Source organism: Ambystoma mexicanum, chromosome 7p (genome assembly GCF_040938575.1).
Source record: "Ambystoma mexicanum isolate Mex_15411 chromosome 7p, UKY_AmexF1_1, whole genome shotgun sequence".
In the NCBI taxonomy this organism is placed as follows: domain Eukaryota; kingdom Metazoa; phylum Chordata; class Amphibia; order Caudata; family Ambystomatidae; genus Ambystoma; species Ambystoma mexicanum.
In genome coordinates this window covers 720506023-720521406 of record NC_090939.1, presented here as the reverse complement: position 1 = coordinate 720521406, position 15384 = coordinate 720506023, and the positions used below count along the sequence as shown (strand labels likewise).

Here is a 15384-nt window from a genome sequence, read left to right as displayed (position 1 = left end):
AGATGTGCTCACAGGAATTCCTCATCTCTTGGTGTATTTTCCATTACTGACCCCAAAAGACCAGTCGTCGGTACTTAAAATCAGAGGATGCAGATTTTTATAAAGGGCTTTTTCACCACAAATGTCAAAAAATAGCGTTTTTGTAACACATCAAGCAACAGATATAGAAGGAATAACTTTAAGAACATCTTACATAGGAATTAAGCAGAACCATAATAAAGAGAAGATTCACAAGGGTTTGAGGGTCATGTAAGCATCAGAACATATCTTTTTTTTTCCCAATTGATTTTTATGAACATTTTGTAAGTGAACATTACAAAAAGAGAACATAAACCCACAGTAAATCAGTTGTGAAACAGATAAGGACCTCCTCCCTCTCGCCCTCCCCCCATCCCCGTGGTCCGGAGCAGTTCCTAAGTTTTTGTGGCAGTTCGGCAGGTTTGTGCCCTTTGTGTGCCACCTCTCTGAGCTGTGCGGCGGGCTCAGGCACCAGCTTTCGCTATATGTCTTCCTCTTCCTGATCGGGAATTATCCCCAGGAGGGTCATAGACTTCCGGCACCACGCTTAGCGAGCGCCCTCCTTCAGGTAATGCAGTAGGGCTGACCATTCTGTATTAAACTTTAGGTGGTGTCCTTTTAGTGAGTAGGTCAGCCATTCCATGGCTAGGAGTGACCACATTTTTGCAATCCATTTGTGGTCTGCGGGAGGGTGCACCGATTTCTATTTGCGTGCAACGACTAGGGCCGCCGCCATCATCATAATGATGTAGAGCTTTCGGTGGGATTTGTTGTTGATTTCTTCTAGTGCCCCGTTCCAGTCTATCATGGCCAGGCCCCAATTCCCTTCAGTTTATAGACCCAGGACTTGTTCGATGGCTGAATGGATCGTTTCCCAGTATTGTGCTATTTTCGGGCATGACAACCATATGTGGCTCCATGTGCCCGTCTGACCACACTTCCTCCAGCATTCCTGCGATGCCCTTGGGTAGATCTTGTGGAGCCTCGCCGGGGTGAGGTGCCATTGTGTTAGAAGTTTCATCCACATTTCCCAGATTTGGATTGATCTTGTGAGTTTTGATATTTGGTTCCAAAGTTTCACCCATGCCGCCGAGTCTATTGTGATACCCGTTTCAGCGTCCCACTTTGCCGTATATGACATGGTTGGTCTTGGCTCCCCTTCTTTTATGAGCCTATAAATGCATCAGAACATATCTTGGCATATCATGTAGTAGTAATATTAGGTACTGCGTTTTTATGTTTGACTGATAGTCAGTTGCTACGCATCGCTTCTAGCCCAGCACCACAGAGCGTAGCTGAGGCTGGCCGTAAGGTACCCAAGTTATTTTCCCACAGTGTGATGTGCAAATATTGCTTTCGGTGCGGCATGGTTGTTCTAGGGGTTCTAAAATGTGACCCTCTCTTCATGTTTTCTACTCTCCTTAACCACAGACAAGAAACCCAATCAATTACTTACATTTGTGATAACAGAAGGATTAAACTTTGGGACCCTAACCGAGGATCACAATAAGAAACAATCACTACCTATGAAAGTTGCTGTGCCCATGTCTAACGGGACACCCTGCCAGCCACCTACCATAACATTTGCTGGTTGGGCAATGCTTTGTATAGTGGAGGCAGGAGGGGGAAGTTAAGCAATTTGTCAGAAGAAAAGTTGGTACCAATGAAGTCTATCCTCCGTGCGATGCACATTATGTTGTGCGGGCCAGAGACAGCAGCTCAGTTCTAGCACTGTGATAGGCATATCAGGCAGTTCTGCAGGAGGGGGGGCCCGCTATATGCAGGGAGGCAGTTTCTCACCCACCAACACAGTTGTTCTTGATCTTGTTCTGGTGATGTGAGGCTGGTTACAGAGTTCAGACTATTTTAGGGTTTGCCTCAGCTCAGTTGGTGTCACTTCTGAGGTTGATATGTGAGTATCTCGCTTCTGGATTTATTTTCTGCAGTGCGAGCGGGCCCTTTGGGTTTGAGTACTGTCGTCTTCTAGCAGTTCTGCAATCCTTCTGGATACTGCAATTGTATTGGAGTGTCTATAGGAGTAGGATAGTCCATCTGAACTGCGCACACCTCGGCCCCCACAATGTCATGTGACGGAAAAATATCCATGCCTCTTTAGGATTGTCATATAAGAGCTATTGTTTTCTGGTATTGGAAGAAGTAATTGAACAGTTGTATGTTTGTCCCATCCCTCTGGATCGTGCCTTTTTGTGAAAGGCCTTCAAGATGGGCATTTTATGCAAAAGTTCAAAAAGCGTATCGCAATTATCCTTGGTCATTCTTCCTTATTGGGCTTTGGAATTGGTCACTCTGTGTGAGCGTTCTATCTCAATTTCATTTGGATTTGATATTTGAAAATCTTGCAATATCATGTGGGTAGAGGAGGCCTTCCAGTTTTGCACCTTCCATGTTTTCTGGAACTATGATGAGGTGGATGTTATTCCTCTTGGAGCGATTTTCCTGTTCGTCAACTTTGGCATTAAGTGTTGTAATTTCTTTGATTGCCGAGTTTAATTCTGTAGAGAGGGTATTGTATCCTCAATGTGTTGCTTGTTTTCTGTAGTGCATTCGGCTTGACGATTGATGCAGTTGTTCTTTAATTTCTTTCATTTTGTTGTGTACCATGGCATTGGTTTCTTTCATACATTGGCTTAGTGTTTTCATTTCCAGCTGGAAGAGCGAGCCACACCCAGCCCTTCCACTCCAAGATATCCCTCGTTGACGTCCTACTGTAAGTATCCTGGCCTGCTCCCGTACTGGACGTAGTGGTCTCTCTACTAGGCATCTTTGGGTTAGTAAGCACTGGTATTAGCTCTCTCTCATTTGCGCTCTCCTGGTTGCAGAGTCAATGTTTTCTCTCAATATCAACATTTTAGATGTGCATCATGCATTTTATAAAATGTATGCTCTGATAGTTTTTGGACTGAATGTCACGCTTGGCAGCACAGCTGATGGCCTTTTCTCAGGCACTGGTAGGCCCCATTTGGGCCCACACTCCAGGGCAGCAGGGAGCTCTCCTCTTCACATGGGACGCTATGTGCTCACAGCCCAGCAATTCCCCCCTTGTTCTAATGTTACTTGCGGGCCAGTGTTTCATTCACTTTAATCTCAGCCATGCCAGCGTGCTCTCATCTCATATGACGTTCTGCTGTCGCATACTCCAGAGCCACGCAAGCCCCCTGGAATGGCTAGAGTGGTTTACCGGTCGGTGGTATGCGTGTTGCGTTCTGTTCAACAGGAGGCCCAGTTGAGCGTGGCCACTGAGCCCCGCGCCCGCTCTTCTCACCTCAGCTACGGGTCCAGGCCTTGGGGCAATCGCGTTCCGCCGCTGCTATGCCAGGATCCCACTAGCCTTGTTGGATGTGGCCCCCAGCTACTTCTTGGAGATGCTGGCGACATACAAGGCCGACCTCATGTAGATACAGTTAGTGGCTTTAGCCCAGGACCATTTAAATCATGCGTGTTTACATCACCCTGATGAGAGCTCTGCTAAGATTAGGCAGTTTTTCTTGGGTTCCCGCGCACCCCCCACCACAACTATCCTGTTGATGAGGAATTGAGTGCAATGCAGAAAATTCCATATACAAGACACGGTTTGTAAATTAAAGTCACTAGACAAATCCATTGTTTAGTCTGTTGCACGGTAGTTAAGTTTCTCCAACTACTTTCTTCCACATTGGTCAACTTTTCATTTAATCGATGATAATAAATTATAATCTGGCCATGTAATATGGCCATGTTAAATGCAATAGTTTGATACTGTTAGAACCTGGGTGCATTCCACCAATATGTTTCCTTGGATTGTAGGCAATAAGCACTGCTATTTCTCCCAATTTCAATGAACTAATCAGTGCAAACATACCCGTCGCACGGTCCAAATGCCTGCCCAATCCCTTCCATTCAAGATGCCTTCCCTTCTACCCCTCCCTCCTCTCACTCCTCTCTGACCAGGTTCGTGTCAGGGTGGGTCCCCTTTGTTCCTTGCATCATGTCCGGTAACTTGCTCTACCAACGCAGTGCCGCGTTCATCTACCCCTTACTGCAGTGTCTACCTATATTTTATCTTGGACCAGGTCTTCTACCACCATCATTTTGACGACTATGCTCTGTTGGTAGCTCACCGTTAGGTTTACGGCTCTGGGGTTCCTGTTCATGCTGTGAAAGCAAAGCGCTCGAAATAAAAACCGAATCCAATGCATGTATATGTCCCAGGGATGCTCTATAGAGTATTGAATAGCCTCATTGCCCAGCTCATAATTGCTAATAACTCGCGGCTCTTAACCTGTATGGTAGACAGTCTATTGGTTTTCCCATCTCATAAAGTCATTGTTACTGTTCTTACTTGGCAGACATGTCCCAGCATGCCCTGCTTCTTGCATTTATGGCTATTTGTTGAAAATAAATAGTCTGCGTCAAATGAGCATAATATTTAAAAACACACAAAAGTAATAACATCCGGTCACAAGGCACCGCACACTGGTCCCTATTAATCCTGTGTCACTTGGCCATTTGCTTTGGCAGCCTGTTGCTATTTTGTAGCTCAGGGTCTGTGACTATTGGTTGGCATTATTGACTATATTCAGTGTAAGAACCTGTTTTAGATTGCAGTGTCTTAAGTAGAAGTGGATTGATGCTGGAAATCAGACTTTTTTTCTTTAAAAAGTTTAAGACGTTATTATTTTCAAACGGCTTAGCAGTAAATGCTTTCATTTCCACTTATTCCTTAGGTCATATTTGTCCAAGATGTTTCCTCCACGTACCGGGTTCCCATTCTGTTGGAAGAACAAGGAATCATTAAATATTTTAAGCAGAGGCTGAACTTGCCCATTGACGAGCAACCGAGCGATCTTCTGTTCAAGTGGAAACGAATGGCAGACAGGTATGGTGCACGGAAACGGAAATATGCGTGTGTATTGCTTTTCTTGATGTAACAGCATGTGATCTCAAAGATTGGATGTTTCTGTCTGGGCTACACCGCAGTGCAATTGCTTTTGCGTGCATGACATTTTCTCTCAGAATCACATTTTCATAAATTATAATTATGCTTGCAGGTTCAGTATTCATTTAATATCAGGACATGCTGCTCACTGAACTGTAAAACTAACTTGATGGGACAAAAAGGTTCTGACAGGATCTCCTTGAATGGCATTTACTTGGATTGGTTGCGTTTCACAGTACTACATTTCCTAGAGAGCTGCTTGCACATGGATTTGCCTCACATTAAATGTGTCTGCCACAGCCTATTTTGAGGGACTTCTTGTCCATTGATGCTCCTCGCATTACAAGATAAACACATGTTTACCTTGTATCAGCCGAGTATGAGAGTGTCAAATATGCACATTACCTAAACTTTGTCAGACGTTGAGACCGAGTGATCCTAGGAACAAGCGTTGACAAACTTAGTAGGTCGGCCTTTATTTATTTGACTTTTGTTTTTCATATACAGTGAACATCCTAACATGGTAGATTAGGAATGAAGATGTGTTTGCATATGAATTTGTAAGATTGTGTGTAGTAAGATGGGTCACGTCCTCTGGATGAGTGTGATATTCCGCTAAGGGATAGTACGCTTTTTAACACTGTAATATTTGATGCAAGTTGAAAAGACTGTGACGTTTGTCTGCCAAAGAGCATTAGTGAAGTTGGTGTGAGTGTAGTATGTATTTCGTGAAAAGTGGCACTTGCTATGGGTGAGATCTGCGTTTGTAGAAGAGCAGCAGCACAGTTGATACTAGTCTGGGCGTCATTGGTGAAGAGGGGACATGCCCTTGCTACGAGTGTTTGGAAATAGGGATAGTGAGGTTGCTATGAGCTTGATATGTTTAGTTTAGTTTAGTTTATTTATTTGTACCGCGCACCGAACCCTGGGGTAGCTGGGCGCCGGAGACTTAGAAACAGTTACAGCATGGCAAAAATATACAATACAGACTGTGATAAAACAACAACGGTGTAGCAGACCGGGTTACAGGTGGTCAACAGAGGCATGCAGAGAGGAAGTGCATTAAGCAGCGTTTTTGTTGGAAAGCCATGTTTTTGTTTTGGCTCTAAAAGTCCAAAATGAGGGTTCTGCTCTAAGGTATGGTGGCATAGCGTTCCATAGTTTGGCAGCTAGGACCGGGAAGCTGGCGCCACCTGCTTTTTTTAGGGAGAATTTGGGAACGGAAAGGCAATGTGCGTATGGTGTTCTAGTTGGTCTAGTTGAGGTGTGGTTGTGGAACTTGTCTGCCAGGTATTTGGGTGCGTCATTAGAGCGGCATTTATGGACGATGACGAGGGATCTGAGGGTGATTCTGTCTCGTACTGGGAGCCAGTGAGCATCTTGTCTGAAGCTGGAGATGTGGGCGTTTCGTGGGATACTGAAGGCGGCTCTGATGGCATTATTTTGAAGTACCTGTAGTTTGTTCAGGTTGTGTTCTGATGAGCCAAGAAAGAGGGTATTGCAGTAATCAATTTTTGAGAGCACTAACGCTCTGGCTAGTGTAATGCAGCTGGAAGGTGATAGGAAAGGTTTGCAGGCGTTGATGAGCTTATTGGTGTAAGCTGTTGAAGAGGCAGTTGCGTTCACCTGTCTTTTGAGCGAGAGAGTAGAGTCTAGATAAACCCCAAGGGTTTTAATTTCTTTGGCTACTGTGATTAGGTTACCGTCTATGTTGATGGACGCGTAACGGGGGTCTAGTTTGTTTAGTCGATGTTGGGAGCCGACAATGAGGAGCTCAGTTTTCTCGTCGTTGAGGCATAGGCCGTGCTCTGCCATCCAGGCTTGGATCTCTAAATAAAGGTTGTTGATTCTGGTGGAGTCCTCGTCGTAGCACCCTGATAGGGTGATGAGAACCTGGGTATCGTCAGCATAGTTTGTGTATGTGACACCTAGGTTATCTAGGCGGTCAAACAATAGCTTTGTGAAGATATTGTATAGGGTCGGCGAGACGCACGAGCCTTGAGGAACGCCGCAGGTGATGGGGACAGGGAGTGCTGATGCCCCTGGGGAGAAGACCCGGGTGGTTCGGTTGGTTAGGAAGGACTGGATCCAGGCAGTCGCCTGGTTAGAGAAGGCCGCTGAGGTCATCAGATGTTCTGTGAGGATCTGATGGTCGACGAGGTCGAAGGCAGCTGATAGATCTAGCAGTAGGAGAATGGCTAGATTACCCTTGTCCTTTGCCTCGTCCATCTGGATTTTTAGGTCCAGTAGGGCTGACTCTGTTCCATGCCTTGGCCTGAAGCCGGATTGTCTGAGACCCAGGAGGTTGTTGTCTTCCAGGTGCTTCTGTATTTGCAGGTAGGCCACTCTGTCTAGGATCTTTAGGATGTAGGGAACGGTGGTGATTGGCCTGTAATTAGTTGGGTTATTGGGGTCTAGATTAGGTTTTTTTAGAAGTGGCATGACCCAGGCCTCCTTGAGGCTGCTGGGCACTGAGCTTGATTTGAAGGATGCATTGATGAGGGCTGTTATGAAGGGGGCCAGAGTGTTGGCGCCTTCTTGGATGATGGGAGCTGGGCATGAGTCCCCTTGGCATCTAGAGGGCTTGAGGCCCTTAATGATGCTTTCTACTTCTTTAGTGGAAACTGGTGAGAAGGAGAAGGGGGGGCAAGTAGGTGTTTTTGGGGTGGTGGACGGAGGATGGTTTGTTTTTTTGGAAAGGCTGAGCTTTTTCTGTTCGATTTTGGATTGTAACATGGTGATTTTGTCTGCTAGGGCTTTTTGAATCCTCTCACACCAGTCTGCATCTTTCACGCAGGTTTCAGCCAGAGTGGGGGGGGGATTCGAGTTCCCTGAGGATATTGAAAAGCTCTTTTGTTTTGGATTTGGCGCTCTCAATTCTGTTATCATATGTCTCTTTTTTGGCCTTAAGGATAGCAGTTTTGTAGGTGGTGGCTGCTATCGAGAGTTGAGTTTTGTTGGAGAGGTTGGGCGTTTTTCTCCAGGTGGCTTCTGCGGCTCGTTTGGAGTTTCGGAGGATTTTTAGCTCTGGTGTGAACCATTTGTTCATATGGGCTGCCGGTTTGGCTTTGGTGAGTTTGAGTGGGGCGATGGTGTCTACTGCTGATTCTAACGTTTTGTTGTAGAGGTCAGCGAGTTTCTCCGCATCTAGGTTGGCGTAGTTTGTGGGGGTACAGATATTGTCTATAAGTGGGCAGAGGTTTTGTAAGGTAATGTTGCGGTTGTTTCTGGTGAGGGTTTGGGGGATGGTATGGGTTGGAGAGTTTGGTTGTGATTTCCCTTGGATGGAGAAGGAGATGGCGTGGTGGTCAGACCAAGCAGTTTGCTCGTTTTTTGTGATGGTCGTAGAGCAGTTGAGATCCGCTAGCCAGTCCAAGGTCCTGCCTTTGTTGTGGGTAGGGTCTGTGATTCTGAGCTTGAACCCTAGTTGGGAGATGGTGCTTTCCAGGGAGAGTGCGTTGGTATCGTTTGGGTCGCCGAGACCGAGGTTGAGGTCACCAAGAAGGATAATTTGAGATCCTGTTTTGGTGTTGGTGGTCAAGAGGTCAGATATCTCTTCCTCAAATGTGGTGATGGGGCCTGGAGGTCTGTAAAGGAGGTGTAATAGTATGGTTTGTGTGGCAGAGAGTTGGAGCTTTGCTGACAGAAGTTCTGCAGATCGGAAGCTGGGCGGAGGGATTAATCTAAGTCCAAGGGATGTTTTAGCGATGAAGGCTACTCCTCCTCCTTTACCTATGTCCCGGTCTTTCCTTAGTATTGAATAACCTTCTGGGATGGCGAGGGATAAGGCTGGGCCTGCTGCTTGGTGCAGCCAGGTTTCCGTGATAGCCAGGAAGTGTAGATTGTTGATAGAGATGAAGTCTGCGATATCTAGCGCATGGGCGACCAGGGAGCGGGCATTGACGAGGGCGCCCTTGATTAGTGGCTGTTCAGATGTGCTCAAGGGGGCTGATTGGGTGATGTTCAAAGTTTGAGCGGAGTTTGCTTGAATGTGTGTGGGATGAAAGGAGTGTTTTTTGGCGAGTGTCTTGGGGGTTATGAACCGAGAGCCGAGTCTCAGGTTTCTGTCTTTCAATGTGCATGGGTTCCAAGGAGTGGGCGGAGCAGCAAATCGGCGGATCCATTCTATAGGACTGAGGGCGTCAGGCTTGTCAATATGTTGGGTCTCCAAAAAACCCATAGTATGTTGGGTTGGGAGTGATTGCGGACGGGGTTTGTGGTGGGTGGTGTTGTTGTGGTGGAGCAGGGCGAGTGTAGCCGTTAAGGTGAGCGTGGCTAAGTAGAAGTTTGCCATGGGTGGTCAGAGTAAGACCCGGGTGTAGTTGGCCGAGGTTGACTAGGTGGTAGTAATAGAGTAGTTTGAGGTGAGGCGGGAGCCGACTGGGTCGGGATAGGCAGGATGGCAGGTAGTCAAGATCAGAGTGGGTACAATGGGCAGGCACGGTGGTCAATGGACTAGGCACAGAGGCTAGCAGATAGGCACATTCAAGGTGAGGCACAGTGGTCAACCGACTAAGGCACGGTGGCTAGCAAGTAGGCACATTCAAGGTGGGGCACAGTGGTCAACAGACTAAGGCACGGTGGCTGGCGAATAGGCACATTCTAAACTGAGGCGCATAGGAAAAGTACATGCTAGATGCATGCACCAAGGCACCATACAGCGGTCTAGATGGTCTGTAGGCGACCAAAAGGCACAATATAGCAGACTAGATGGTCTGTAGGCGACCAAAAGGCACAATATAGCAGACTAGATGGTCTGTAGGCGACCAAGGCACAATATAGCAGACTAGATGGTCTGTGGGCGACCAAAAGGCACAATATAGCAGACTAGATGGTCTGTAGGCGACCAAAAGGCACAATATAGCAGACTAGATGGTCTGTAGGCGACCAAGGCACAATATAGCAGACTAGATGGTCTGTGGGCGACCAAAAGGCACAATATAGCAGACTAGATGGTCTGTAGGCGACCAAAAGGCACAATATAGCAGACTAAATGGTCTGTAGACGACCCATGTTGGAGGCTGGGAGCACATTTCAATGGAGTCGGTTATGGTTATAAACATACAGTGGTGTCTCCGGTGCTGGCATGTACTTACAGTACGTTTTCATTGTCCGGGTGGTAGTCTATCGGTTGGAGAGTAGATAAATTGTGCAGGGGGGGTGGCCACGCCGCGCTTCCATGCGCGTAACAGGCGCAGGAACAGGCCTTAGTATGGCCTTCGTGTGGCCGCCGGCGTCCGCCTGCCGGCGGATGCAGAATTCAAATTAGGGCGGGTTATCGAGGCTCAGCCTCGTTTTCGTGCCGCGTTGCGCCCGGCATATCAGGGTCAGGCAGGGAAGTGGGACAGGGACAGGCAGGCCCCCTGTATGCTGTGGCTGTGATCCGCGATGTGGATGCCGCTTCTGGGAGGGGGGAAAGGGCTCCTGCCCTCTTCCCTTGGCATGGGCGTCAGAGTGGGCTTGTAGGCGCAGGAACAGGCCTTAGTATGGCCTTCGTGTGGCCGCCGGCGTCCGCCTGCCGGCGGATGCAGAATTCAAATTAGGGCGGGTTATCGAGGCTCAGCCTCGTTTTCGTGCCGCGTTGCGCCCGGCATATCAGGGTCAGGCAGGGAAGTGGGACAGGGACAGGCAGGCCCCCTGTATGCTGTGGCTGTGATCCGCGATGTGGATGCCGCTTCTGGGAGGGGGGAAAGGGCTCCTGCCCTCTTCCCTTGGCATGGGCGTCAGAGTGGGCTTGTAGGCGCAGGAACAGGCCTTAGTATGGCCTTCGTGTGGCCGCCGGCGTCCGCCTGCCGGCGGATGCAGAATTCAAATTAGGGCGGGTTATCGAGGCTCAGCCTCGTTTTCGTGCCGCGTTGCGCCCGGCATATCAGGGTCAGGCAGGGAAGTGGGACAGGGACAGGCAGGCCCCCTGTATGCTGTGGCTGTGATCCGCGATGTGGATGCCGCTTCTGGGAGGGGGGAAAGGGCTCCTGCCCTCTTCCCTTGGCATGGGCGTCAGAGTGGGCTTGTAGGCGCAGGAACAGGCCTTAGTATGGCCTTCGTGTGGCCGCCGGCGTCCGCCTGCCGGCGGATGCAGAATTCAAATTAGGGCGGGTTATCGAGGCTCAGCCTCGTTTTCGTGCCGCGTTGCGCCCGGCATATCAGGGTCAGGCAGGGAAGTGGGACAGGGACAGGCAGGCCCCCTGTATGCTGTGGCTGTGATCCGCGATGTGGATGCCGCTTCTGGGAGGGGGGAAAGGGCTCCTGCCCTCTTCCCTTGGCATGGGCGTCAGAGTGGGCTTGTAGGCGCAGGAACAGGCCTTAGTATGTGCTTACTGGAAAGGTGTTGTGCGCTTGCCTCAAGTATATGTGTTTGCTGAAGAAGGGATGGGCATTGATCCATTAACACAGCACCTAGGAGAACATTTCTCATAAGTATAATGAGGTCAGCAACCCAGGAAAATGTAGATTTTTCTTCTGCTGTGAAAGCTTTTTCTGAAACCACAAGTAAGCTGGCGTTCTTAATGTGCAATATACATAATCAAGCCCTAATTCCAAAGTAATTAAAATACATAGTCCATCCAAAACGAATGTGTATTAAACATTGAAACCACATTCCAGTACCAGAAAATATATTGTATTCCTTCAACAAATACACTTCAATTATTTCAAATACTCCATCATACGCTTACTTGTAGAAAAAGCTTCAAAGTAACCCAGAACCAATTAAGAAATTAAAGCGCCAGGTCCTGATCTCTGTTTATTGAAGTAGGGACCTGGGACAGAGAACCCAGAAGAGGTTTTCGCAGTAGTGTTATGAAGTCAGCAACTCAGGAAAATTTATCATTTTCATCTGTGAGAGATCATTTCATGAATCCACAAGGAAAGTTGCCGTTCTTCCAGTGTACAACACAGAATCCGATTAAGAGAGAATTTGCAAAAGTAATTAATTGTCGGTGGTTACAGTGAAAGATGTGAGGGAAAAAACACTTGACACATGTGAAAGAGGAAGCATAAAACAAGGAAACGCATTCAGAATTACAGCACTGGGGTCATCCACTCAATGTTGGCACAAAGAGACGCCTCAATGATTGCAACCCCTTTGACCCTTGGTATTGATCCGTTCCGGGGGAACTTTATGGCACTTTACCTTTTATGAGGAAAATTACCTATGGAACTGACCAATTCAAATGGCTGCATTACTGTTTATGACAACATTTTCAGCCCAAATTGAGGCAAGGTTTTGGCTTTCCCCTTGAGTGGGTTATACATCGCGGGAGAGCATGGGTAAAAGAGTTGTGTGGTCGGAAGTTGCAGGTCTGTGACACGTGTACACTAACAGAGTAGCAGTAAAATAGTTTGTGAAAATGAGTCTGACACACCGTGAGACATGGGCCCCACATGGAGGAGGCAATAAGCAGTAACTATAGAAAAGAATGAGGGTGAGACTGAGCTGCATCCGGATCCGAGCGGAGTTATATAGGTCTTTGAGGTCATATTGTGGAGAATTGGGGGAATTTTCCCGAGCATAATTAATAAGTGAGCAAACAGTACTTTTACTTCTATGAATGTAACCTATGCATCCCTATCTGGACTGTTGACCTTCTTGCCTGTTCTGTGCCTCTGTCTCCCTCAACTTTGGGCCTTTTTGTTAAAAACACCCTCCTTTTCAAGCAATGTAAGCAGTTGCAACTAATAACCCTTGAACCATGCCATCGATAATTAAGCCATCTCTAACCTTGCCTTGTATAGACACTCTAGTAAATCATTGAATTTCCAGGGCCCATAGGTAAAGTTGTCTATCTCATTTCTAGATTGTATGCATTTTTTATCATAGATGTATAGCACACTCATGCAGCCTAAGAGCGTACTTGGCGAGAGGCAGTAAAAGTAGAGGTTGGAATGCCAAAGGGGAGTTGTAATAGAAAACTTGATCTTGCATTTATTTTGTGAGTGGTAATCAGTGAATCCAAACCCCCGAAATGGAAACAGGACTCTTAAGCCTAGGATGCTTATTCCAAATGAAGGACATGAGCATAGATAGTATGACAGAAGATAACTACACACAGGAATCTGTATTTACTTAAAGAACAAGGATGTCAATTTCGATCAGGAATGACATACAATAACACAGATGGCATAGGCATTGCCATGAAGGGTGCTTGTACAATAGCACAAGATGTGAAGAAGTAGTGAGCCCGTTTTTGAGGGTGGTGACTCCCCCATTTCTGCATTCAGTGTGAGAAATTGGGACATATATCAGGGACAAAAGAAAAGCAACAGAATAAAATGTAAATAAGAGAATGTATATAAGAGACTTACAAAGGTAGCATTAACGTAAGGTGGCAAATGCTTCAAACTAAAAATGAGTATTATATACATATACGCAATTACATTATTAAGTGTCACTGGATGAAGTGGTGGGATGAGGTATGGAAGTCAGGTAGGGAGGATGGGGAGAGACTAGGGAGAGCTCCCTATTTCTCCAGCATGGGGTCTGGCATGGATTCACATGCTCATGAATATTCCCCGTCGTCAGGCTGGGAATCCTCGGTAAAGAAAAAACCAGTATCAGTTTCGTTTCTGATCTGTCTTTCGTAGTAATAACCAATCACTGGTCTCTGCGTCATACTGACCACAGCCAATGACTGCCCTCTACCTAAGCACCGCCTCTGGCAGCCATCTTCAGATTTTTACCGCACGTTCATGTGTTGGGATCCTCGTGCTATTGCTCTCGAGCGTTAGTGCTATTTTTTCACATTTATTCTCAAAAACTTCGTTTTTTTCGGTCAAAAGAGCCTCAAGCTCCACCGACTCTCCATCCGATCAACGGGGACCCGTGTCGGATTCGTCTGCGCCCCTCAAGGGTGAAGATCTCGTCGAGCTACGCTTTTGGAGGATTCCAGAAGTTTCTCAGGCCCGGACATGGCCCAGGAGAAGGGAAGCTCGACGCCCGGAAAGCTGTTCAGGATCTGCCCTGGATGCCAGCTGCAGAACGTCTTTAAGGAGGACGAACACTCCTTTTGTCTCTACTGCTTACATGAGGACAAGACGCACGTGGAGAAGGACTGTGCGTTTTGCGGCAATATGTCGGAGCGGACCATGAAGGACCGCCATCAACGTCTCGCCAACTGGCTGGAAGGGAAGAGCCCGTCAGGCGAGAAGAAGAGGAAGAAATCCGAGCGGTCTTCTAAGACCTTTGAGGACGCCCCGGCGACGGGGGTCCAACACAAGGCCAAGCACCGCGAGTCCGCTGGCACTGGGAGCGCCGAACGGTCGGGCTCTATGGGCGCCAGGCAGGGCGCACCCTCCCCGGCACCTTCAGCCACGAGCCAACGCTCTGGGTTGGGTAAGAGGAAGGGCGAGCACCCGGCGAAGCTCCTGGAGAGGCCCCGGTCGAGCTCGAAGGCCCCATCGGAGGGGGAGCGAGGCAGTGTCCCCCCCTCAAGGATAAGGCGGTTAGCGCACCTAAGGTGGTGAAGGCCTTAATCCATCCGGCCAAGCCCTCTATCGATACTGTCGCGGCGGCCCTGGCTCAGCCTGTGGAGGCTACACCAGTGGTGGCGACCTCGGGGCTCAGAGTCTCCCTGCCACCTCGGAGGGAGTCCTCTTTTGTGCCCATCGATAGGACCCCCGTGAAACCCCCGGCGGGGAAGAAAAAGGGGGGGCAGGGCGTCGTCGTAGATTCGGCCTCAACCTCAGAGGAAGAGCTGATTGAGGTCTTAAGCCACGGCCTTGGCGTGGAAGAAGACCGGCCCGTCGGGATGAATCCCGACGCAGGTGACGACGACATCGTCGAGGGTGCCGATGGGGCTCCTGCTCGCCCGTCGGATTCCCCTCTGCCAGTGCCGCAAGACAACTCGGCGGCCATTTTGTTGGCTATACAGTCCTTATGTTCAGAGATAAGGACGAGACTACCGTTGCCGACGGAGGAACCTCTCCCGTCGGGGGATCCTGAACCGGGACCTTCTGGTGCTCCCCCGCCCAAGAAAAGAAGGATTCACCCTCCACCTCCTTTTCAGCCGTCGCGCACCGTCCAGCCCTCCTCCCCGTTCACCCGAGGGGATGATACGGGGACTGACACGGCAGCGACGGGTACGGACGACGAGGTATACGACGAGGATCTACCGTCGTCACCTCCCACCAGGGTTTCTCCGCCCGACGAGATTGGATCGTTCCACTCCATGATCGCCAGGGCATCCGAGCTTTTCCAACTCTGCCCTGAGAAGAAGAAAAAGGAAGGATTCCTTTATCAACGGCGCGAGGCCAAGAGGAAGACGGTCCTCGCGGTGCCTCTACTGGATGACATTTGGGATGAGGGCCTCGCCCTCCTCAAGAACCCTTCCACGACGCCGGCTAGAAGAGACCGGTACGAGAAGAAGTACCGGGTCCCAGACGCGGCCCCCCTGTGCCTCCGGGCGCAGCCTACCCCGGACTCCGTCGTCTCC

General features: G+C 48.7%; 1 protein-coding gene across 6 annotated transcripts in view; it reads left to right on the top strand.

The window, feature by feature from the left end:
* The window catches only part of CTPS2 (CTP synthase 2), a 2467148-nt gene that overhangs the window by 1139737 nt on the left and 1312027 nt on the right, over nt 1–15384 (top strand). For all 6 annotated transcript variants that reach the window (XM_069636801.1, XM_069636799.1, XM_069636802.1 and 3 more), the window contains one exon: nt 4743–4894. In XM_069636801.1, coding sequence (XP_069492902.1) covers nt 4743–4894 — 152 coding nt within the window. The remainder of the gene's footprint in view (nt 1–4742; nt 4895–15384) is intronic.